Source organism: Moschus berezovskii, chromosome 8 (assembly GCF_049115385.1).
Source record: "Moschus berezovskii isolate FMDL1 chromosome 8, NW_MosBer_1.0, whole genome shotgun sequence".
Lineage (NCBI taxonomy): Eukaryota > Metazoa > Chordata > Mammalia > Artiodactyla > Moschidae > Moschus > Moschus berezovskii.
This window is the reverse complement of record NC_142467.1, coordinates 16,834,047-16,859,894: the sequence shown is the minus strand read 5'-3', so window position 1 is coordinate 16,859,894 and position 25,848 is coordinate 16,834,047. Positions and strand designations below refer to the sequence as shown.

The window sequence follows — 25,848 nt, the reverse complement described above, 5'->3', positions numbered from 1 at the left end:
TCCTAGCGTGTGAGATGAGTGCAATTGTGCGGTAGTTTGAGTGTTCTTTGGCATTGCCTTTCTTTGGGATTGGAATGAAGACTGACCTTTTCCAGTCCTGTGGCCACTGCTGAGTTTTCCACATTTGCTGGCATATTGAGTACAGCACTTTCACAGCATCATCTTTCAGGATTTGAAATAGCTCAACTGGAATTCCATCACCTCCACTAGCTTTGTTCATAGTAATGCTTTCTAAAGCCCACTTGACTTCACATTCCAAGATGTCTGGCTCTAGGTCAGTGATCATGCCATCATGATTATCTTGGTCATGAAGATCTTTTTTGTACAGTTCCTCTGTGTATTCTTGCCACCTCTTCTTAATATCTTCTGCTTCTGTTAGGTCCATACCATTTCTGTCCTTTATCGAGCCCATCTTTGCATGAAATGTTCCCTTAGTATCTCTAACTTTCTTGAAGAGATCTCTTGTTTTTCCTATTCTGTTATTTTCCTCTATTTATTTGCATTGATCGCTGAGGAAGGCTTTCTTATCTCTCCTTGCTATTCTTTGGAACTCTGCATTCAGATGCTTATATCTTTCCTTTTCTCCTTTGCTTTTTGCTTTTCTTCTTTTCACAGCTATTTGTAAGGCCTCCTCAGACAGCCATTTTGCTTAAAATTACTAATTATGTAGAAAAGCTCTATCCACAGAACACACACACATACATACTCATCAAGATACAAAGAACATAGTCCAAAACATGTAGGGTGATATCTCCATTATGAGAATGACAGAATCAAAATATGGAGTCCTTTTCTATACATACAACCTGATGGAATTTATATGCTATTTATATTCATACTTGATGTAAATGTATGTATATATAATCTGTAAAAACCATATCCTTTTATAATTAATTCATTTTCATGTTAATAATGTAGGATAAATTGAGTACAAACTAAATAGTAATTTCCTTGTTCATTTAAAACGCTAAATTCCAAAGCAGTGCTTTAAAAGCTGGTGGTCTTCCTTAACACATTAGTATTTCTTATTTGGAAACAAGAGAACAAAAGCATGTGGATAAACACCAGACTATCAAGAAAAGTTATACTCTTAACGAATTTATCAGTAATTCATTGGAAAAACACACTGAGACAGACAAGACATGATCTCTGGCTTCTAAAATGGAAACTAAAAAAAATGAAGATACTTCCTCAACTTTTATTTTTTAGAATTAAAAAATTCTTTCCACAGGAAGAAAAATATACCAAAATGTAATGAATAAATATGCCCAAAAGAAATATTTCCATTTTCTATTACGATTCTATCAATTATAGTTGAATTTGATATGAAATGACTTAGCAATTATCTTCTGGTTTCACTGAGACTTGATATATGATGATGAATGGTACACCATGATTAATTTTTCTTTTATTTTAATCATCTTAAGAGGCACTTTCTTCTTATGTCCAGGTCAAACGAATTTCCAAATATCAGTGCTTCTTATCAGTAGGGCTCCTCCTGACAAATATAGTCATGAAGAAAATATGTGGGGTTTTTTGTTTGGTTTTTCTAACTATGGTTTTATAAGCTTAATTATGAATGATTCCTAAGTAATACAATTCACAGAAACATTCTCTTAAGAGGTAAATATTCCATCTGGTAGTTGATAACATCCTTTTGAGAAATGTTGTCAGTTTATTCTGAGGAAAAGTTTCCCTCAACTCTAGTGTTTCTAAATCATTTTGGATTTGTGAACACTTCTGAGAACTTGATTAAAGTGACAGAACACTTCACCCAAAATGCACAATATGACTGTGTGCATGCACACACACTCACACATGCTATTGGAGATTCCCAGGTCCTCTTGTAAAACACATTCATGGTCCTTGAGGGGCCATGGACTGCAGTTGAGGAATCCTGCTTCATTTCTCAACACACATCACAACATAGATGAGGTTTTAGATCAGTTTTATACCATTTAACCTCAAATGCTTTCTCTGTGGCTTGCGTTTTATTACATTTTTTGCAGAAGATAGTGTCATTAATAAGGATCAGTTTCAATGCTGAAATAAAATTCAGATTAAGCAGATTTTTAAAAGAAGAAAAATGAAACTATAAGGTTATTAAAGAAAATATGGAATTTTCTTTCAAAAGATACAAGGTAGAGACTTTTCAGAAGGACAGAGAGGCTGTAAAACAATTCTATGTAACAAAAATACCGTTAGTTGAAATAGGTATGACAAACTGGCTCAGAATTCTATCTCAATGCCATACTTAAAAAAAAAAAATTAATAGACTATAGCTTTTTGAGCAGTTTTAGTTTTCTAGAAAATTTGAGCAGAAAGTGCAAGGTTCCCATATACTTCCTCTCGCTCTGCCCTCAGTTTCCCCTACTGTTGACATCTTAATTTGGGGAGGGATATTTGTTACAACTGATGAACCAATCAGTTCAGTTCAGTTCAGTCGCTCAGTCGTGTCCAATTCTTCACGACCCCATAAGCTGCAGCACGCCAGGCCTCCCTGTCCACCACCAACTCCTGGAGTCCACCCAAACCCATGTCCATTGAGTTGGTGATGCCAGCCAGCCATCTCATCCTCTGTCATCCCCTTCTTCTCCTGCCCCCAATCCCTCCCAGCATCATGGTCTTTTCAAATGAGTCAGCTCTTCACATCAGGTGGCCAAAATACTGGAGTTTCAGCTTCAACATCAGTCCCTCCAATGAACACCCGGGACTGATCTCCTTTAAGATGGACTGGATGGATCTCCTTGCAGTCCAAGGGACTCTCAAGAGTCTTCTCCAGCACCACAGTTCAAAACCATCAATTCTTCGGCGCTCAGCTTTCTTTATAGTCCAACTCTCACATCCATACATGACCACGGGAAAAACCATAGCCTTGACTAGACGGACCTGTGTTGGCAAGTAATGTCTCTGCTTTTTAATATGCTGTCTAGGCTGGTCATAACTTTCCTTCCAAGGAGTAAGCGTCTTTTAATTTCATGGCTGCAATCACCATCTACAGCAATCTTGGAGCCCAGAAAAATAAAGTCAGCCACTGTTTCTACAGTTTCCCCATCTATTTCCCATGAAGTGATGGGACCAGATGCCATGATCTTTGTTTCCTGAATGCTGACCTTCAAGCCGACCTTTTCACTCTCCTCTTTCACATTCCTCAAGCGGCTCTTTAGTTCCTCTTCACTTTCTGCCATAAGGGTGGTGTCATCTGCATATCTGAGGTTCTTGATATTTCTCCCGGCAATCTTGATTCCAGCTTGTGCTTCGTCGAGTCCAGCGTTCCTCATGATGTACTCTGCGTATAAGTTAAATAAGCAGGGTGACAATATACAGCCTTGACGTACTCCTTTTCCTATTTGGAACCAGTCTGTTGTTCCATGTCCAGTTCTAACTGTAGCTTCCTGACCTGCAGACAGATTTCTCAGGAGGCAGGTCAGGTGGTCTGGTGTTCCCATCTCTTTCAGAATTTTCCACAGTTTATTGTGATCCACCCAGTCAACAACGTCTTTGGCATAGTCAATAAAGCAGAAGCAGATGTTTTTCTGGAACTCTCTTGCTTTTTCAATGAACCAACACTGATAGATTATTATTAGCTAAATAATTTTTTAAGTTTGCCCGTAATTTACATTCAGTTCAGTTCAGTTCAGTCGCTCAGTCATGTCCGACTCTCTGCGACCCCATGAATCACAGCATGCCAGGGCTCCCTGTCCATCACCAAATCCTGGAGTTCACTCAAACTCATGTCCACAGAGTCGGTGATGCCATCCAGCCATCTCATTCTCTGTCGTCCCCTTCTCCTCCCGCCCCTAACCTTTCCCAGCATCAGAAGGGTTCATTTTTTTGTGTTGTGCCAAAGGCACAACAAAGGCATCCACCATTAGTATCACACATATTAATTTCACTGCTCTGAAAATCACCTGTGCTCCACCGATAATACCTCTCCTCTGTATTCTCCCCAGCAACCACTGATCTTTTACTGTCTCTTATGGCTTCCCTGGTGGCTCAGAGGTTAAAGCGTCTGCCACCAATGTGGGAGACCCGGGTTCGATCCCTGGGTCGGGAAGATCCCCTGGAGAAGGAAATGGTAACCCACTCCAGTATTCTTGCCTGGAGAATCCCATGGACGGAGAAGCCTGGTAGGCTACAGTCCACGGGGTCGCAAAGAGTCGGACACGACTGAGCGACTGAACAGAACAGAACAGATACTTATGCTTACCACGTTGTCTTATAGTTGGAAGTGTATAGTACGTAGTCTCTTCAGATTGGCTCCTTTTACTTAGCAACATACATTTAGGTTGCATTTAAGTTCTCCATGTTTCTGTGTTGCTTGATACCTCTTTTTAAAAAAAAAAAAATCACCGAATAATATTCCAATGTATTGACGTACCACATTTTATCCATTGATCTACTGAAGGACAACTTAGCTGCTTCCAATTTGGGGCAATGAAGAATAAAACTGTTAAAACATTTATGTGCTGGTTTATGTGTGGACGTAATTTTTCAACTCATTTGCATCAATACCTAGGGGTGTGATTACTAGATCGTGTAAGACAATGTTTAGCTTTATAAGATACAACAATACCATCCAGAATATACTGTTTTACATTCCTATTAGCAATGAATGAGAGTTCCTGTTGCTTCACATCCTTGCTAGAATTTGCTGGTGTTAGAGTTCTGGGTTTTGTCCACTCTAGTCGGAGCATAATGGTATCTCATTGTTTCAATTTGCATTTCTCTGATGACATACGACACTGAGCATCTTTTCATATGCTTATTTGCCATCTGTGTATCTTCTTTGGTGAGCTCTCCAGATCTTTTGCTCATTTTTAAACTGAGTTTTTTGTTATCCTGTTGAATTTTAAGAGTTCTTTGTATATTTTGGATACATGACCTTTATCAGAAGTGTATTTTGCAAAGATTTTTCTCAATTTATGTCTTGTTTTTTCATCCTCTCTATGATCATTGCTTTTTACTTGGCAATTACATTTTAGAAAATTACTGTCCAGATATACATGAGGACACATAAGACATAGTTCAAAGAAATTTGCCACATCATTGTTTGTGGAAGCAAAACGAAGAGGAAAAAAACAATGTGTAGGTGATTGTGGTACAAAGAGCAATAGAAAACTATTCAGCTGTTTTTCTGAGTATGAGGTATTTCTGCATAAGTGTTAATAAAAAAGGATCTCTGTAGAGTATGACAAGATCTGTGTTATTTTTCAAGTCAGTTGGAAAAAGAGTTCACTTTAACCATACATTCTTTTAACTTGTTTAAAAATTTTACTGTATGCCAGGACTATTATTCAAAAAATATTTTTTAAAAAAGAAAAATTAATAAAGATCAAGTTGCCAATGACATGAAGAGGTAACACTTGGATTCGTAATGTTACTTTACTTTTCTACAGATAGATCATAAAAACAACTGATGTAAAATATATTTACCCTGGAAAAATAACATTAATTCAAAGTACAAGTTTTGCAGATCTATTCTTGGAAATAACTATTTGTCATTGTGTAGATATAGTTTAAAATACGAAAAACTTTGATTATCTTGTATTTATCATTTCATTTCCAAATACACTATGTTTATTCACTCAAAGTAATGGGCTTTGATGTTTACAAAAACCATCTGCCTATTTTCAAAATGAATTAAAAAATAAGATAAGCTTCCCAAGACTTCTTTGGCTGGTGAGCAATTCTATAGTAAGATAGAAAAAGAATTATTGAGCAATTATGATAACCTATATAGCATAATTTCCCCCCCTCAATTAAAAAGATTTTTAAAAATTTAATCTTATACAGAGAAGCCAAAAGGATTATTTTAAGGCAGGATTAGTAACACTGAATCTAGACCAGTAGGATATCTCATGATTTAAACAGATCGTGGCATTTTTATTTTTGTTTGGTCAATTTCAAAATTTGACACTATCAAATGTTATGAACTCTTTGAACATTTAACAAATTATTTCACCTATCTAAAATTAATATTGGACATGCTATACACTTATTAACATTGTCTAGAAAAGGTACTCCTTTTTTGGCTCATCGCTTTAAAGCGTAGTTATTTGCATGCAATCAACAGTGGTTTCTTTAAGAGCATGCCCAGATTAAGGCCCTCAGTAGAGTGCAGAGGGTCACAGGGATGCCAGCTGCAGAACAGCCTCTCCCTACGGAGTTCGCTGTGGTTCATTTTACACTTCTGGTTAGCTTCCACACTGCTGCTTTCTTTCATAGAGAGTAGAGGTTGGCAGTACTTCTCTGTGACATCCACTTTCACACCCAAATTGGTCTTCATAGGCTCCCATTGTGTGCACTACAAAGCAACTTGCCTTGTTGGCAGCTCTGAGTGGGAACTACAAGTCTTTCTTTTCTTCACTGTTCTTTTCTGGCTCACAAGCAACCTCCCACCAAAAGCTGAATCTGTAGAAGAGACTACATCCAAGAGATAATACTATGAAAAGTATGAAGAGAAGCCCAGGTGGCCACCTTGCAAATTTCCAATGTGGAAGCCTTCGACCTCTCTGCCCAAGAAACAGCTAAAGTCCTAGTGTAATGAGCTTTACAAACCCTAGGAGCCTCTTTACCTTAACTACATACGCCTCCCTAATACAAGCCCGTAACCATCTAGCTGAGGAACTCTTAGAAGCCATTTGACCCCTCTTAAGACCCCCTAAGAGTACAAACAATCTTTCAGAAGATCTGAAATCTTTGATTCTTCTGAGACAAACCCTAAGTGTTCTTCTTACATCCAATTGAAGCAGCCATTGCTCTTTGTCATTGCTGGGGCTAAAGGAAAAATGAGGGCCAAGAAACCTCCTGGATTAGATAAATCTCAGATGCCACCTTTGGAAAATTTGAGGAACTGCCCGAAGAACAGCTTTATTCTGAAGGAGTATTAGAAGCGCTCCATAAATTAAACCTGAGGCCATGCCATAAGATAAGATGACCTAAAAGAAATACAGTAAGATACCACAGCAGTCAAATAATGTCATATCATTTTTCTGAAATGACCAAAAGAGAAAACCATCGAATCATGACCAAACAAAAGCAAGCAAATATCATAACTAAATATCCTTCCTTTCTCAGAAAATATGTCTTGTGTCTCTACAAAAATCTATCCTGTCAAATTCAAATTCCTAAAAGCACTACCAATTTGGCTAAATATACAATATAGTAGTAAACATCAAAGTAAAAGAGTAAAACATTTGGTTAATCATCTTTATATTTTCTCTGTGTGATGTTAAACACCTGGATATTTTTAAAACATCTGGACAAGGGATAAAAAAAACCTTATTTTTCATCATATTGATTTGGTTACATAGACAAAGTACGCAACTCCTTCCAAGATCTCTATTAGCAAAATATGCTCCAATCAAAACAAATACACAAAAACCAAATGACTTGATCTGAACCACCTTCTCTCCCACACAAGTTTTCTAAGCAAAACATTAACTATCAGGATAACCTAAGATTCATCTGGTTTTTTCAATTGTTCAAAAATCGTTTCCTTTGAGATTTGAGAAGCCTTTTGATAAGAAGGCTTCTTAAATGTGGCTACACTGAATAAAAGATTTAAATTTTTTCTTAAAGACTTCCCTCAAGATCATTCTTTTCAGGAAGTCATTTACATGAAGTTATGCCAGATTAAATCTTGGCTTTGTTACAAAAATATATGAATGAAGAACACATATTTCACAAGGAGATGTTCTAATACTTAGACATTTCTTATAGTCGTTCTTCAAATTTCCTTCCACGTACTATGTTTGATAACCCACAAATATCTTTCTATAATAAGTATTATTAATATGATACTGAAGTTTCTTTTATTTGCCACACTGTTTAGGTGATGACAAATTTGGGGTAAGACTTCCCTGGTGGCTCAGACGGTAAGGAATCTGCCTGCAATGCAGGAGATACAGGTTTGAACCCGGGGTCAGGCAAATCCCCTGGAGGAGGGCATGGCAACTCACTCCAGTTTTCTTGCCTGGAGAATCCCATGGACAGAGGAGCCTGGCGGGCTACAGTCCATGGGGTCACAAAGAGCTGGACACGACTGGGAAACTTTCACTCACTCAGTATATTGTGGCACAATTATATATTTTCTCTGTTAATTTTATTCAATGAACCTAATTATTGCTCTCATGTACAGCATTTGCAAGTCTCAACATTGCTTGATCTCAATCTAGTGCTGTTGAACCAGCTTTTTCTTATGTTCCTTTTTCCTGAAATCGGTATATGTCAAATCTTTGCTTCAATTCTTGGCTATTTATGTTTTATATCTCTACAAGACCTCTCTTACACAATTTTAGGTTTGAATTTATGCTTCCCTTAAGAAAAATAAAGTTCTCACAACTGAGTTATTTCAAGGGCCTTGCCTAGGACTAATATAAGATGAATCAAAATGGATAGGGATTCAGATACTTTGGAATTCACCCTGTTTCTTAATCCATACCTCAGAAAAGGTCTACACGAGATGTGGGTGAGAGATGCCAAATCTAGCCAGGCTTGATGGATGCGTGCCAACACCAAGTGTCAACTGCTCGTGGCACTTCATGTCAATTAAAAATCAGAACATCATATTTCTCTATTCTCTCTTTGATCTGCTCAGTTCCACTGAGAAGATCCCCTTAGATCCTCTAGATCTAAGACTCCTCTAGATCCTTAGGGCTCACAATACCTCCTAATAAATCTAACCTTTCATTCTGACTTTTAATTTTCATATCTGTTCTATGTTTTTATTATTCACATTTGATTTTTGTCAGATTCAGAAATCTATATTCTACATTTATTTTTTTTCAAACTACAACCAAATTTGGAAAAAAAAATGATCTACATTATTTATTTTATGATTTAATAGTGCTATTTAAGCTTAACCTGAAACATAGAAGGCCAGTAAGCTATGCTTAATATAAACTCCAGTTCTATAACTTTTCTAACGTTATCTCCCTAGGCTAGGTAAACAAAGAAATACAAAGGTAAATACATTAAACTAAATGTAATTCTTCACTAAGAAATCAGGTTTGGAAGTTAGTTTTGCAATTTGTAGATTAATTGTTAATCACTTGTTTTCCTCACTTTGTTTTGCAAATGCAGCCACTATTTACATTTATTCTCCTTAACATAACATGGTGCATTATGTAAAATAGAACTTTGGATAACTCACTCTGATATAGATGAAAATCTTTATAAATATAGATATGAAAACAGAAAATATATCTTAACCCACTGTGCCTCTGAATTCTACCTCTAATGTTAGAAACAGTATTCGAACACACATAGCAGAGTTTTCTTAAAAAGAATTTTGCTAAGACTAACTAAAAACAACTTATTGTATAATTATAATTACAATGGTAACAACTCACATTTACTGCTTATGATATGCTAGACATTCTCTTAAATATTTTACATTCATTAAATCATTAAATTCTCAAAATTCTACATAGTATACTGGAATCTAAAGTACCAAATTCTGAAAGAAAATAAAAAGAAACTTGATTTAGTCCTATACTATCATTTTAAAGATGAGAAAATGGTGGTCTAAGGAAACTAATATTTTGCTCAAGGTCATCAGGCTGCTAGCAACAAAAAAAGGTGCCACTAGATCATCCAGAGTGCTTGTTCTTTCCATAGGCCAGGTTGTGTTTCTTTGAGTTTTAAAAAAATGTTGATCTAATTTTAGCTAAAGATAATGATCCCAGATTTACTTACAATGATTTAATTCAAACTATTCAATGAATTTCTTAATCCACTGATAACATAGAAAGGATAAAAATGTAATTTCACAGTGTGCTTTATACTTAATATTTATTTTAAATTCTACCACATATATTCTTTTTTTCAGGTAATGGTATAGATTCAATTAGGAGGCAAAACCAGATAGAATTATAGATGTGCAGAAGAGCATTTTACCTGAAGTATTCCTGGGTATCCTGAGCCATAAGAACATTTCTTCAAACAACTCCTGGACATTTTTTTCCAGCTTCAAAAATGATTTTACTAGCTGTGATAAGAACTTGAGTTCATCTAAGGAGAGGAAAAAGTTTCTTCCTTCCTGTGGGTATTCAGGAGTAACTGTAAAAAGAGTACATCAGTACTATTGAACATGTTACGTTTTTCTCATTCAATATTAGAACAATCCATGACTCCTTAAGCCATCAAAATTAACAAGATCCTTAATGATTAAATCAAGTTTGTTCTTTAGTAGATACAGATAAAATCTCCTAGGAGAATCATTCCCCCTCCCCTGCTGGGAAGCTAGAGATAAGTGCATTGTTTGATGCAAACATGGCAATTAAGTAATTATGTTAAATGATGCAGAGTTATTAACAGGAAATGTGATTTGCTGTTGTAAAATCATCTTATATAATTCTCTTTTTCTTTTTTTTTTTTTTGAGGTATGGCATAATTTGAATCTAGTCACCAGGAAGTGTAAGACAAACTAAACTGAGAGACTTTCTACCAAAAAACTGATGTATTCCTCAAAAGTGTCATGTTAGGAAACACAAAGGCTAGGAAATGTTCTAGTCAAAAGGAGTCTAAAAAGATATGACAACTGAAATCAATACATGACCAGTATTTTATTTTATCTTATTATAAAGAGCTTTATTAGGGTAATTTGGTGAAATCTGAGGTAGGAAGACCTTTGAAGAAAGTAGGGAAAGCCACTAGACCATTCAGGCATGACCTAAATCAAATCCCTTATGGTTACACAGTGGAAGTGACAAATAGATTCAAGGGATTGGATCTAACAGACAGAGTGCATGAAGAACTATGGATGAAGGTTCATGACACTGTACAGGAGGCAGTGATCAAGACCATCCCCCCAAAAAAAAGAAATGCAAAAAGGCAAAATGGTTGTCTGAGGAGGCCTTACAAATAGCTGAAAAAAGAAGAGAGGCGAAAGGCAGAGGAGAAAAGGAAAGAAATACCCATTTGAACGCAGTTTCAAAGAACAGCAAGTAGATATAAGAAAGCTTTCCTAACATCAATGCAAAGAAATAGAGGAAAACAATAGAATGGGAAAGACTAGAGATCTCTTCAAGAAAATTAGAGATACCAAGGGAACATTTCACGCAATGATGGGGACAAAAAAGGACAGAAATGGTATGGACTTAACAGAAGCAGAAGATATTAAGAAGAGGTGGCAAAAATACACAGAAGAACTATACAAAAAAGATCTTCATGACCTAGATAACCATGATGGTATGATCATTCACCTAGAGCCAGACATCCTGGATTGGGAAGCCAAGTGGGCCTTAGGAAGCATTACTATGAACAAAGTTAGTGGAGGTGATGGAATTTCAGTTGAGCTATTTCAAATCCTAAAAGATGATGCTGTGAAGTGCGGCACTCAATATGCCAACAAATTTGGAAAACTCAGCAGTGGCCACAGGACTGGAAAAGGTCAGTTTTCATTCCAATCCCAAAGAAAGGCAATGTAAAAGAATGTTCAAACTACCACACAATTGCACTCATCTCACACGCTAGCAAAGTTAATACTCAAAATTCTCCAAGCCAAGCTTTAACAGTATGTGCGCCGTAAGCTTCCAGATGTTCAAGCTGGATTTAGGAAAGGCAGAGGAACCAGAGATCGAATTGCCAACATCCGTTGGATCATTGAAAAAGCAAAAGAGTTTCAGAAAAACATCTACTTCTGCTTTATTGACTATGCCAAAGCCTTTGACTGTGTGGATCACCACAAACTGTGGAAAATTCTGAAAGAGATGGGAATACCAGACCACCTGACCTCCTGACCTCCTGACCTCCTGACCACCTGACCTCCTGAGAAATCTGTATGCAGGTCAAGAAGCAACAGTTAGAACTGGACATGGAACAACAGATTGGTTCCAAATCGGGAAAGGAGTATGTCAAGGCTGTACATTGTCACTCTGCTTATTTAACGTATATGCACAGTACATCATGAGAAATGCTGGGCTGGATGAAGCACAAGGTGGATTCAAGACTGCCAGAAGAAATATCAATAACCTCTCATATGCAGATGACATCACACTTACGGAGAAAGTGAAGAAAAACTAAAGAGCCTCTTCATGAAAATGAATGAGAGTGAAAAAGTTAGCTTAAAACTCAAAGAACTAAGATTATAGCACCCAGTCCCATCACTTCATGGCAAGTAGATGGGGAAACAATGAAAACAGTGAGAGGCTTTATTTTGGGGTGCTATAAAATCACTGCAGATGGTGACTGCAGCCATGAAATTAGAAGACGCCTGCCCCTTGAAAGAAAAGTTACGACCAACCTAGACAGCTTATTAAAAAACAGAGACATAACTTCGCCAACAAAGGTCCATCTAGTCAAAGCTATGGTTTTTCCGGTAGTCATGTATAGATGTGAGAGTTGGACTATAAAGAAAGCTGAGCACCAAAGAATTACATCCATGGGGTCTCAAAGAGTCGGACACGACTGAGTGACTGAACTGAACGGAAGAAGGTCCACAACCTAATGGTATTTATTGCATAACTGTTAGTTTTCTGATTTAGACAACTATAAAGAATGCTGAGCACTGAAGAATCGATGCTTTCGAACTGTGGTGTTGGAGAAGACTCTTGAGAGTCCTTGGACTGCAAGGAGATCAAACTAGTCAATCCTAAAGGAAATCAATCTTGAATATTTTTTAGAAAGACTGATGCTGAAGCTGATTCTTCCCCACAATACCTAACAACACTGTTTTAATCATTACACCTCAGTTCATGATTTCTATCTGCCCAAGTATATCTATGTTTCTCTGTTAACCACGCTAGGATGGGGTTTTCCCTAGCAGGAGTTCCTTCTGCTTTTGCCTTCACTGAATTAATCTCCTTTTCTTTCTTTCAAGTTTCAATTTGTTCCTCTCTTCCAAATCACCTCTCCATAAAACCTTATTTGGATGCAATCAATCCAGGAGTTTGCTTTACCCCTTTAAGCTGATCTAGTCTTTACCTATTTGGTTTTTCTGTTTTATTACTGTAGAACTGTCTTACTTCAAGAAATCTGGGACATAAATGTTTACACACAGGCAACTATGTTTAGCTGGCCACCAATTATAGTTATAAAATATACGAAATAAGGATTATTGTTTTATTATAGAATGAGCTCTACGATTCTTAGGAAATACAAATTTCTCCTAAATCCTAAGGAAAGTATAAAGAAAAAAACTAAATTTCCACTTTAGAGCAAGACATTATTAAATTCACTATCAACTAACAATAAATTAGTTCTTGTAAAAAATAAAAATAACTATATTTTAATACTTTTTTTCTAAAATATAGAATTCTATCATTTAGAATATTAAGGACACATTTTATACTCTTCTTCCTGACAAGGTTTTGAAGACAATTACTTATTTCTGTGCTGCACTCAGCAACTGGGGTCTTTCCCTCTGTTAAAGGCATTTCTCAAAAGATAACCATTGAAAAAGGGTTCTATGATCACATAGATTCGGGAATTACTACATACTAAGTATTCTCTAAAGTGATTCACAAGGAGTCCCCTGGTAGTACAGTGGTTAGGATTCTGCTCTCTTAACTGCTAGGCGCCTGAGTTCAATAATCCCTGATCTAAGGGAACTAAGATTTCACAAGCCACACAGCATGGCCAAAAAAAAAATATATAAGTTATTCACAGTGCAAATTAGTATACTAAAGTCTATGCAGTTCTCTGATAAATTAAAAATATTAAAGATTTAATGTTTCTCAAGCTTTTTTGACCACTGAATACCAGTTCACCAACATGTTACTCAACTGCTAAGATTTTCTCAAATAGCAGCTGAAGGGACATTGTTCTGGGGTCCGGATTACAATCCCACTGGAGTATCTACAGCTGCTTTGTAGTGTTTCCCCCCATTCTAGGCCTTTCCTTGTGGGGTTTTGTTGCTGCTTTTTCCACTCATAAATTCTTGTTCCCAATTGCTGCTGCTGTTCTCAGTGGTGGCTGCCTCTTTGCAACCCCATGGACTACAGCACACTAGGCTTCCCTGTCCTTCACTATCTCCCAGACTTTGCTCCAACTCACGTCCATTGAGTCGATGATGCCATATAGCATCTTGTTATTTTTCAGGCTTTTCTGAGAAACTAATGAAAGTCTTCAAAATTCTCCTAGACCCTCTTACTGAAAAGAAAAAAAAAAATCATGTAGTCATAGCTTCAGGGCTGAACAGGACCACCTGAAGTCCATCCATGGCTGTCACAGGACACAGTGGTCCAGGACCTTGTGTTTTATTAAAAGTGCAAATTCCTAGGTCATCTCCAGATCTCTTTTAAGCAAATGCCCCAGGTGAGTTTTCTGCACAGAAAAGTTTGAGACTACTACCTGAGAGATCTAATTAAAAACATTAGTGGTTGAAAAGCACTCTCTAGGCATTAGAAAACTTGGATTTTAGTCTTAGCAAGTCAACTAAAGAGGTGCTATTATATATATAAAAATCATATATTTACATATATAAAACATCAATGACTTAAAAATAAGCTCCACATTTTCCAAGGTCACAAAATTTATTATTTTTTTTCATTTCTGGAAGAAATATGGAATGTCTGTCAGGAATTGCTAAGGTAAATGAATTATTATGTATCTATACATTTTCCCTGGACAAAAGAAGAACTTGCCCTCGAAAAATACGTAAAGAATAATTAGAATTCTTTAGGCACATTCATCAGAAATGTAAAATGAGTTCCTTGAGTTCAGAGACTATGTCCAGTTTATTCACTATAGTATCTGAAGAATCCAGCACAAAGTAGACACTGAAATATACTAGTTAAAAAATATATATATGCAATCCCTAGAAACAGCTAACAAAGAAAAATACAAAACAAAAAGATTTCATACTTAATCCCATCAAAACAATAAATACGTAAGTCAACAGACAAATAATTACAGTATTGATTCATGGGGTCGCAAAGAGTCGGATACGATTGAGCGACTGAACTGAACTGAACTGATATACATTCTTGTCAGTATTTTTTCAATAGATTTCAAAATTATTTCTAAAATAGAATGTGTGCAAAAGGATATAAAAACAATGATGAAGTGGAAACTTTATAAAGCATAGTGATACAACAGACTAAGACACATTCTTTTTGTTTAAAAAGTAAAATTATACTTTAGAAAATACGCTATCATTAAAAAATTCACAGATATTCATAGATTTTTTGTTTTTAAAAATAGAAAATCTCTCTCTTCTATTTATATTTATATACACATGCTGTTGCTGCTTAGTCGATTCAGTCGTGTTCGACTCTGTGTGACCCCATAGACTGCAGCCTGCCAGGCTCCTCTGTCCATGGGATTCTCTAGGCAAGAATATTGGAGTGGGTTGCCATGCCCTCCTCCTGGGGATCTTCCTGACCCAGGGATCAAACCCAAGTCTCCTGCATTGCAGGCAGATTCTTTACCACTGAGCCACCAGGAAAGCCACTTATATACACATACATACAAACTCACACACGGACTTCCCTGGTGGCTCAGACAGTAAAGTGTCTGCCTATAACGTGGGAGACCTGGGTTCAATCCCTGGGTCAGGAAGATCTCCTAGAGAAGGGAATGGCAACCCACTCCAGTATTCTTGCCTGGAGAATCCCACAGACGGAGGAGACTGGTAGGCTACAGTCCATGGAGTCGCAAAGAGTCAGACACAACTGAGCGATTTCTTTTCACTTCACTTCACACACACAGACACACATATAGATATATCACTCAGAGGATATATACTATAAATTATATACTTTTTTTCACCCAGTAACTAATAGTTAAAATATTAACTCCATCATCTTGTAGCAAAAATTAGGACACTGAAAATAAATCTAGGACATTAAAGCTCCTCACATTTGATCTGCAACAAAGCAGCTTTTGGAATAAATATCAAAGTCCAGCTAAATCAGACAGACCATAAAAATGTGGGTTGCAGCTGAAAGTACACATATTATTTTCCAAAACCATTAGCAACAGAATTCTTGTTAATGATAGCATTAAGATACAGGAGAAAATGAGAAGCTGGCGCAATCAGATAATCTGAAGCTGGTGGATCAGTATAATAGGATAAAAGGTGCACATTTTCGTTTTCCCAAGAAAAACGAACACTAGCCACCCTATTATTGACTGTAAATGGATCCATTTTCAGCGAGGAAGTATTCTTGACAAGCGATGTAAAAAAAAGAGGCGACACACAAAAGCTATTCAAAGTCTCATTTTGCTGGACGAAATTCATGACATAATCCAAATGGAAGATATTTGTTCCAGTGAAGAGAACTTTTCAACTATTGCAATGAGGAGTCAGCAGAGACTGCTTAGGAACAAATAACAAGCAGTACCTTCCCAGGACCCAAGTCACTTCCTGAGAGTAGGCTAGGCTGTAGAGACCACTCTAGTGTTCCAGCGGCCAGAGGAGCCTTGGGCCTCTCTGAGCACCTGCTTCCAAGGAGCCACACAGCAGGGGAAGAAACAGGATGCAGACCCTATGTCCCTTCTTTGTTACAGAAGCCTGGTTAGTAGATGGAAATCACGGAGGACCTGCAGGCGTGGCTTTTTGTCACACTCACCAGGAAGAAATCAAAGCTGTTCCCTCTTGCCCTTTCCACGGCATTATTTTCATAACTTTATGTATTTCCCACATCTATATGGCTAGGGAGGCACTTGAGGCAGAGACAAAGAATATTTCCACCTTACTTTTCAAAATTGAATTCAATATCTCATCTCTTTTGACAAACTTTCTATATGTACCACCCAAAACGGATAGGGTAAAATAAAACTTTAAACTGAGTCAAGGGAGGACCAGCAGGAAGAAGTAAATAACTTTGAAGTTGAGTTAAAGTGCAACCAGACCCAAGGGATACGTGAACATCTGGATATGTGGACACTGAGATACCCTGCACATAACCTTCAGGACCCCTCTTCTACATGGTGAGAGGATGAAGAAAGAACTGTGGGAAAAGCTGAGCCTCAAAAAGCTAACTGAATCTGAATTCAGGAAATGGTCAAACTCTTCAAAGCTGGAGGTTGGGCTCCCCGTCTCTTTAGCTCTTTCCCTATGTTTGTTCCTTCCCCCATCTTTCTTTTAAACATTTTTTTTTAAGTCTTTATTGAATTCATTATGGTTTTCATATGATGTTTTGGTTTTTTTAGCCATGAGGCATGGGTTAGTTTCCCAACTAGGGATCGAACCCACAGCCCCTGCCTCGGAAGGCAAAGTCTTAACCACTGGACCACCAGGGACGTCCCCTCCACGTTTTATTACTTGGCAGGCTACTATTTCTAGCACCACTACAAGAAGCATAAGAGGTTGCATAGTAGTTAACATGGAATTGTGAGACCTGAGGGCCGGGATTCACATCCTAACCCTGCTCCCTACTAACTTTCTGTAAATTACTTACTATCTTTATGCTGCACTAGCATATAAGGTTTAACTGAGTAAATTACAAGAGCAGTTCCTGAGAGCCAGTAAGGGCTGCATAACTGTGTGATATTATTACCACCTCCTCTGAGAAGCCTGGCCTCGGTTTTGAGGCCAGCTGAGTTGCCTGTTTTCTCTGATCCTCCCTATTTCACTGCATGTACTTTATTTCAGCACTTGCTATATCATTTATAATTATTAGTTTGTGTGTTGTCTCCTCAAACTTTAATCTGAAAGGCAGAGATTTTCCCCCTTATATTGCATTCCCACTATTTATCATAGCGTCTACCATGATGAATGACTTCAAGATGAGAAACACTGGTTAAGTGTCAGAGACAATACCAACTGCTCTTAATTTCTTTTATTTGACTTTTTTCCCTGGCCATAAAAAAACTTTAGTAAAATACTAATAGTAAATGAATTTAATGTTAACCATTAAATGCCAATTTTAACAGTCATATTTAATAAATATGCCAATTTTAATATCTTCAGGAGAAAGAACCATAAGCATTATATCAAAGACCTGTAAACTACTTTAAATATCATTGTTATTTAATAGGCTCCATCTCTAAGCTTGAACATTTATAAAGTCTAATGGTCCACTTAGTGGATCTTAGATCCACTCTAGGGAGAAGGCAATGGCAAGCCACTCCAGTACTCTTGCTTAGAAAATCCCATGGACGAAGGAGCCTGGTAGGCTGCAGTCCATGGGGTCGTTTCGAGTCAGACATGACTGAGCGACTTCACTTTCACTTTTCACTTTCACACATTGGAGAAGGAAATGGCAACCCACTCCAGTGTTCTTGCCTGGAGAATCCCAAGGACGGGGGAGCCTCGTGGGCTGCCGTCTATGGGGTCACACAGAGTCGGACACGACTGAAGTGACTCAGCAGCAGTAGCAGCAGATCCACTCTAAGACCTTCCACTGCTGCTTAGCTGTGTCATGCCTTCAAAACATTGGTTTTGTTTCCGTGTATGTCGTCATCATCTTTTTTAGAACCTCAAAAGCTATGCACCCATGTTCACAGAAACAATGCCTTGCATGTAATTCTAGGAGTTTCCCAGATCCATTGAAGCCTTCGATTCTCATTGATAACCTGGTTAAGGCCCTCTGCCTTGGTTTACCTGACTTGAGGAGAAGTCGGATGAGCAGGTCTCAAGATCTTCCTCCCACTGAGGAGACTTGAATTATAATATCTTCTAGAAATTTCTACTTCCCCTTGCAAGAAGAATGCAGTAACTTCAGTTTCTACTTCATAATCTCATCACTCTTTCCATATGGTAAAAGGTCTCAAAACATTTACAGAGACAACTCTGCCCACTAAGACATAGGCCCCGGGTACAGTGAGAGAATAAACTGAGGAATAATAACTAACCTTCTTGCTGCTCATGAACTTAGATAAACACATAGATTAGTAATAAGTGGCCACTGCTTTAATAGTGGGACATGATGATCAAGTCACTTGATTAGAAAAGATTGAATTGCTAGTATAATACTAGCAGTGCAGACCATATTTGCATTTTCTGTATCTTCTCTGTTTTAGGCCAAAAGAGTTGTTAAGCTTAATTTTGCATCCATTGACAGGATTGGTAATCATGGTCTAAGTCAAGTAGACCTATGGACAGAATAAATGCTCACAACCCACCCTCAGCCCCCACGTGACTTGGAGATTTGCTATTCCCTTTGGCGGAGTGCACACAGCAAATATCTTCTTGCTTCACAAACCACTGGCTGAAACGAGTGGAGATAAAGTCATCTTGAAGCTATTCTTCTGGGTCAGTGAGAAACTAAAAAGAATCTGCTTCTATTATTACCCTTTTAGGACTTTGGGGCCAACACCGGCTCCACTGGGTACTACCTAAATGTACTGCTAAATGATAACAAAACTCTCCCACACTCCATTCCATCTTCTCTGGCAACAGCTGTCAGTATTACAACAACAAGGGATCAGACTTCTCATTCATATGCCAAGGGTAGGCATAATACTCCTGTCCCTCTCCTAGTTTTCTCTCTTTGTTATTTTGTTTACCTGACTGGGAACATGAGCGAGTATCTGACTCCTGATGTAGCCACTGTTATTTGAAGATGCTAATCAAAGAATGGCTTACATTTGAATTCAGCCAAAATTGAGAAATATACCCAGGACAATCTGAGTATTTTCTCAGCTGACTTTTGCTTTATGCTGGTTTAACTCCCAGTTATAAATACACAGATATGCTGACCCTCTTAAAGAACATCTTAATAAAAAGACATCTCTAGTGTAATGAAATAGGGTTTAAATTTTAAGTACTGTATGCTAATGGGACATTATTAATGAAATATCTTCTTAATATCCTTTTCTCAGTCTCAAATTTTGGTAGAGTTAATTATTATCTCTTATCATAGGTGTTACTTTCTATTATCATGACCAAAAATTAACCTATAGAAAAATCTTGAAGTTAACAATTCATTTTTACTGTAGTCTAAGGTTGTACCTGAGAATTGGTATTTAATTTTTTTAAAGATATGCCATGATAGAGATATTACATTATCAGTTTGTAATATGTTAAAAAATGAATTCTAAAAATTTAGCCTTGGAATAAAAATAATGCCATCATCAAAAAGAGGGATTTAAGATACCTGCTGAGTATATGCTTCCTAATATAATTCTAACTGAATCATAACCTTTCAAAAGGGATTGAACATTTCCCTCTTTTATACTAAAAAAATAAAGGGTAAGATTCTCTTAACACTCCTTTATCAGGTAGGCAAATTATAATGCTTGTGAAGATATGTTAAAATGAATATGAAAAGAGATAGCTGTGGTGATAATAGAAGTATCTTGTATCCACCTGGCAAGCGGCATTCATGAGCTCATTATTCTAACAGAGAGGAGGGGAGGCCTTGGACTTAGGGAAGCCATTTACCAGGTGTGATAGCTCCTCACGGAGCAAATTCTATATTATTTTACCTTTTTAGCTACCTTCCTCACCTAAGAAATAGTTATCCAGCCATAAAGGCAAAGTCATATTTCCTTCAAATTTTAAGTATGACTTCGAGGCCCCTTGGGAAGAAATCATCTTTTATACTATATTCCCTCGAAAGGACTATGAGCTACCAAAAAAAAAAAAATCTTTAAGTGGGTTTCACTTGCTAACTCAACAAAGATTTGCTTGTGCCTATAATGCAAGAGGGAACCATGTGACATATACCATGGGTGGTGGCACGAGAGGCAGAGAGTGGCATCAGAAAGCAGGCTGGGGTGACCAGCCAGGGCTAGGCTCCTTCAGCCACATCTGTCTCTTCAGAGTAAATTCATCTCTCTTCAGTGATTTAAGTTCAGGTAGGAAAAAAGGCCAGAGAAGGCAATGGCACCCCACTCCAGTACTCTTGCCTGGAAACTCCCCTGGACAGAGGAGCCTGGTAGGCTGCAGTCCATGGGGTCGCTAAGAGTCGGACACGACTGAGCGACGTCACTTTCACTTTTCACTTTCATGCATTGGACAAGGAAATGGCAACCCACTCCAGTATTCTTGCCTGGAGAACCCCAGGGACAGGGGAGCCTGGTGGGCTGCTGTCTATGGGGTCGCACAGAGTCAGACAAGACTGAAGTGACTCAGCAGCAGCAGCAGCGGCAGCAGGAAAAAAGGAAATAGGTTCAATATATATTGAAAAAAAAAAAATCCTCAGAGTTGAGAAAATCCCATGGATAAAAAAATTAACTGAAGACATTATCAGGAGTTGATTGTCAACTTATTTTGATATAAATGGCCAATGCTGGGCTCTGTTGCTCTGTTACATTTTATTTCAGGAAAATATTTATGATGGGAAAAAAAGTAAAAACTACATGAAAATTAAACCGAATTTGGTTTTTCTTCGCATATATAAATACTAGATATCTTTGATTTTTATATTATAATAAAAAACACTTCCCTGGTGGCTCAGATGGTAAAGAATCTGCCTACAATGTGGGAGACCGGGGTTCGATCCCTGGGTCGGGAAGATCCCCTGGAGAAGGGAATGGCAACCCACTCCAGTGTTCTGGCCTGGAGACCATGGACAGAGGAGCCTGGCCGGCTACAGTCCATGGAGTCACAGTCGGACACGACTGAGCGACTAACACTTTTACTTTCACAAACACAGTATTTTAGAACTCAACTTGCATTGCATTGGGTCCAATGCTATCGGTGCCTGGATTGTGATGAATCAGGAAGGAAGATAAGAGTAAGTAGAAAGACATCTAAAGTCTACAAGTAATAAATGTTGGAGTGGACATAGAGAAAAGAGAACTCTCCTACACTTTGGTGGGAATGTAAATTGATATAGCTACTATATCGAACAATATGGAAGTTCTCTAAAAAACAAAACTGAGTTACCATAGGAGCCAGCAATCCCACTTCTGGAGCATATATTCAGAAGAGACAAAAATGCTAATTTGAAAAACTACATGCATTCCAATGTTCGTAGCAGCACTATTTAAAATATCCAAGACATGAAAGCAATCTAAATATCTGACAAACAAATGGATAAAGAAGATGTGGTACATTTATACAATGGAATATTACTCAATCACAAAAAGGAGTGATAGAATGCCATAGAGCTTATCATACTAAGTAAATCAGAGAAAGACAAATATCATATGATATCACTTATACATGGAATCTAAAAAAATGAGACAAGGGAACTTATTTACAAAACAGAAACAGACTCAGAGATGTAGAAAACAAACTTATGGTTACTGCAAGGGAAGACAGGGGCATAAGTTTGGGATTAACAGATACACAGCACTATATATAAAACAGATAAACAGTAGGACCTAGCATATAGCACAGGGAACTATATTTGATACCGTGTAAGCGACTGAACTGAACTGAACTGAATAGCTTACAATGGAAAAGAAGATGAAACAGAATATATATACTCAGTTATATATACATATCTGAGCTTCCCGGGTGGCTCAGTGGTAAAAGAATCTGCCTGCCAAGAGACCTGGTTTGATCCCTGAGTTGGGAAAAATCCCCTGGAGAAAGGAATGGCAACTCACTCCAGTATTCTAGACTGGGAAATCCCGTAGACAGAGGAGGCTGGTGGGCTGCAGTCCATGGACTCACAAAAGAATAGGACATGACTAAGCGACTAAACAACAACAACAAATTCACTGAACACATAATTTATGGTAAAAGCTTTACATATGTTATTTCTAATCATCACAGAAACTATAATCAGGAAAGAGGCTCAGTAAAGGTAAGTTACTTATCAGTGAAGGACAATGTGAAAGTATTCTTTAAGAAAAATAGCAATAACACTGATTTTCAACTGCAGAACAAAGTATCAATACTATGGGAGTCAAGAAGTGATTCCTCTGAACAGCTTGACTCTGTAAGAGCAATGTAAGAATAATAGAGACCATTTTATCCATCCATAAGAGACAATGCGTATTTTTCCCAGAACTGGAAATCACCTTTTATATGTATCTTTCTTTCAAACATCAAGTTCTCACAATGATAACAGAAAAAATTAAATAATGTTTATTTGTGCCAGATACTGTTATAAGCATTATTGCACACACTTGTGCTAATCCTCTAAACTCTGTGAGGAAAGCACTAACATTAGCACCTATCTTGAAAGTATGAAATGTTAAATAAATTGCTCAAGGTCACAAAGCTCCTAAGTAACTTATTTAAATGGGCTTGTTATGTCAGGATCAATCTATAGCAGGCAACAGAATTACCTGGACAGTTGTTAACACAGAGGTTGGTAAGCCACTGCCAAAGCTTCTGATTCAGTGAGTCTAGCCCAAGAATTTCTATTTTTCACACGCTGCAGGTGATGTTGCTGCTGATTTAGAAACCACACTCTGAGAACACTTTCTCTATAGTTTCTCTCTTTTTTTTTTTTTTTCTGTACTCCCACATAGCCATCCTGTTTTCAATGTACAAGGCTTTGCTTCAGGATAAACTTTCACAAAAATTCATACTTATAAGCTGAGAGAAAATGGCCCTCTAGTCATCCATTTATTGGATATCTTCATTTTTTTGTCTGCCCAGCACCTTATTCCCTATTCTAGTAACAAGCTGGTCCCTTGGATATTCAGAGGCCTTCTCTGAGATATTTTGAACAGAAGTACCAGGGGAGTTTCTAGGATGTAAGCAAGAAGCTACCAGGGGCCACCTACTCTGTGGAGTGGGGAAACTGGTCTGAGAACGAAGTCATCATATGGGGAGAAACCAAGACAGCTTGAAAGCTAAGTTCCATTTGCTCAGGCCTCCAGAAATCCTCCAGTTTCTGTCCTTCTGGACATTGGTTTAGCTCTTTCTTCTATTGTGTGAATTACCACATTCTCCTTCGATCAGTACCTCTCCCCTTTCTGCATGAGAAGCAGGGATGAGGAATGGAGGAAAGAACACCGGCATGCTCAGAGTCCTGGCTAATGCCTTCACCAGTAACATACAGGCTAGTTCCTAGGTGCAAATCACAGGTGTGCGCAGGGTCTCCAACAAGCCACAGGAAACCTCTACCACTGCTGCGATCTGAACATCAAGGGAAGTTCTTTCCCTTAATCTCTGCCTGCACAAGTCTACGTATCCTTCAAGGCCAAACTCAAGTCCAAATGTTTCTAACTTGCTCTTTCTACACTAAAATCTCCCCTCTCTGAATTTTTCATATACTTAAAGTTTCACACAAATTACTTGGTGATTAATTCAATCCATGGTAAGCTTTCTTCCTCTCATGTTTTGTGGGTTGGTTCTTTTCACCTCCTATATTTGAAGGTCATAGGGACAGAGGATAGGAACAAGGTAGGTGATTAAATAGTTAATTCCATTAAGGGATCAGAATTAAAGGAGAAAGTATGGGAGATGCCCATTTGTTAAAGATCACTCAAGAAAGCAGGTTAACTTAACCACAAAAACAAGCGTGTTTGCTTAGCAATAAAACAATGCAAGCATGAGACATGCCCCCAAACAATAAAACAACGGTGGACTGAGACCCCCATCCTGCCCAGTAAGATCAGTAAGTTAATCATTCCTAGGACACGCGTCTCTGTGCACAGGAAAAACAAAAATACAGGGGAATGTGACTATACACTGAAACCCAAGATGATCTACCATATTTTAGTATATGTCACTGCCTTTTTGCTCATTTCCATTGTGCAATGACAGTCCCAGTTTGATCAGATAAGGACAAGAAAACTCCCCCATTCAATGGGGAGGAGGAACTAATGATGGAAACATGTTTACTCAAGAATGAGGAAAAAGGTGATTTTTTCCCCTGCCCACTTAACCTTTGATTATAAAACTGTAAACTACTAAGTTCTTGGTGAGCCACTCCCTTGCCCACCGGCCTGGATCTCTCTCACAAGCATGCTATACTAATAAACTCTTTTCCTTACCTATTACTCTGCCTCTTGTGGAATTCTTTCTGCACCAAGACAGAAGAACCTGCGCTCTACTGAGTACAGAGATGTGTTCTGCTGGTTTCAAAGGCACTTGAAGACACCAATTGGGTACAAAAGTAATTGTGGTTTCAGACTGAATTTTCAATCAGTATAACTAGGCTTAAACACATCTTTATTAATCAAAATAGGAACCATTACAATCAATACATTTTTGCCAACGAGAAATAAGTTTATTCCTGCAGTGTAAAAATCGTGCTTCAGGATTTCAATGAACTCTTCAAAAGCATTTTCTGCCTCCTGCTGGTTGTGGAAGCTTTTCTCCTACAAAAAGTTGTTGAGATGCTTGAAGATTTGGTAGCCAGTTGGCGAGAGGGGAGGTGAATATGGCAAATGAGGCAAAACTTTGTACCTGGCCCAATTCGTTCAACTTTTGAAATGTTGTCTGTGCAATGTGTGCTCGGGCATTGTTGTGCAGAAGAACTGGGCCCATTACCTTGTTGTTTACCAATGCTGGCTGTAGCCTTTGCAGTTTTTGGTGCATCTCATCGTTCTTGCCTGGAGAATCCCAGGGACGGGGCAGCTGATGGGCTTCTGTCTATGGGGTCACACAGAGTCGGACACGACTGAAGTGACTTAGCAGCAGCAGCAGCAGCAGCATCGATTTGCTGAACATACTTCTCAGATATAATGGTTTCTCTGGGATTCAGAAAGTTGTAGTAGATCAGACAGGCATCAGACCACCAAACAGTGACCATGATCTTTGTCTGCGGCAAGTTTGGCTTTGGGAAGTGCTTTGGAGCTACTTCTCAGTCCAACCATGGAGCTGGTTGTCACATAAAATCCAGTTTTTTGCACATCGCAATCTGATCAAGAAATAATTCATAGGTTGTTGTGCAGAATAAAAGACGACAACACTTCAAAGTGACATTTTTTTTATTTTCGGTCAGCTCATGAGGCTCCCACTTATCGTGCTTTTGCACCTTTCCAATTTGCTTCAAATGTCAGATGACCCTAGAATGGTCGATGGTGAGTTCTTCAGCAGTCTCTCATGTAGTTATAACAGGATCAGCTTCGATGATTGCTCTCCATTGGTCATTGTCA

The 25,848-nt window shown here is 38.0% G+C and overlaps 1 protein-coding gene across 2 annotated transcripts in view; it reads right to left on the bottom strand.

Annotated features, from left to right (window-relative positions):
• KIAA0825 (KIAA0825 ortholog) overlaps positions 1 to 25,848 on the bottom strand; it is a 401,795-nt gene that overhangs the window by 305,580 nt on the left and 70,367 nt on the right. For both annotated transcript variants that reach the window (XM_055429383.2, XM_055429385.2), the window contains exon 5: positions 9,904 to 10,065. In XM_055429383.2, coding sequence (XP_055285358.2) covers positions 9,904 to 10,065 — 162 coding nt within the window. The remainder of the gene's footprint in view (positions 1 to 9,903; positions 10,066 to 25,848) is intronic.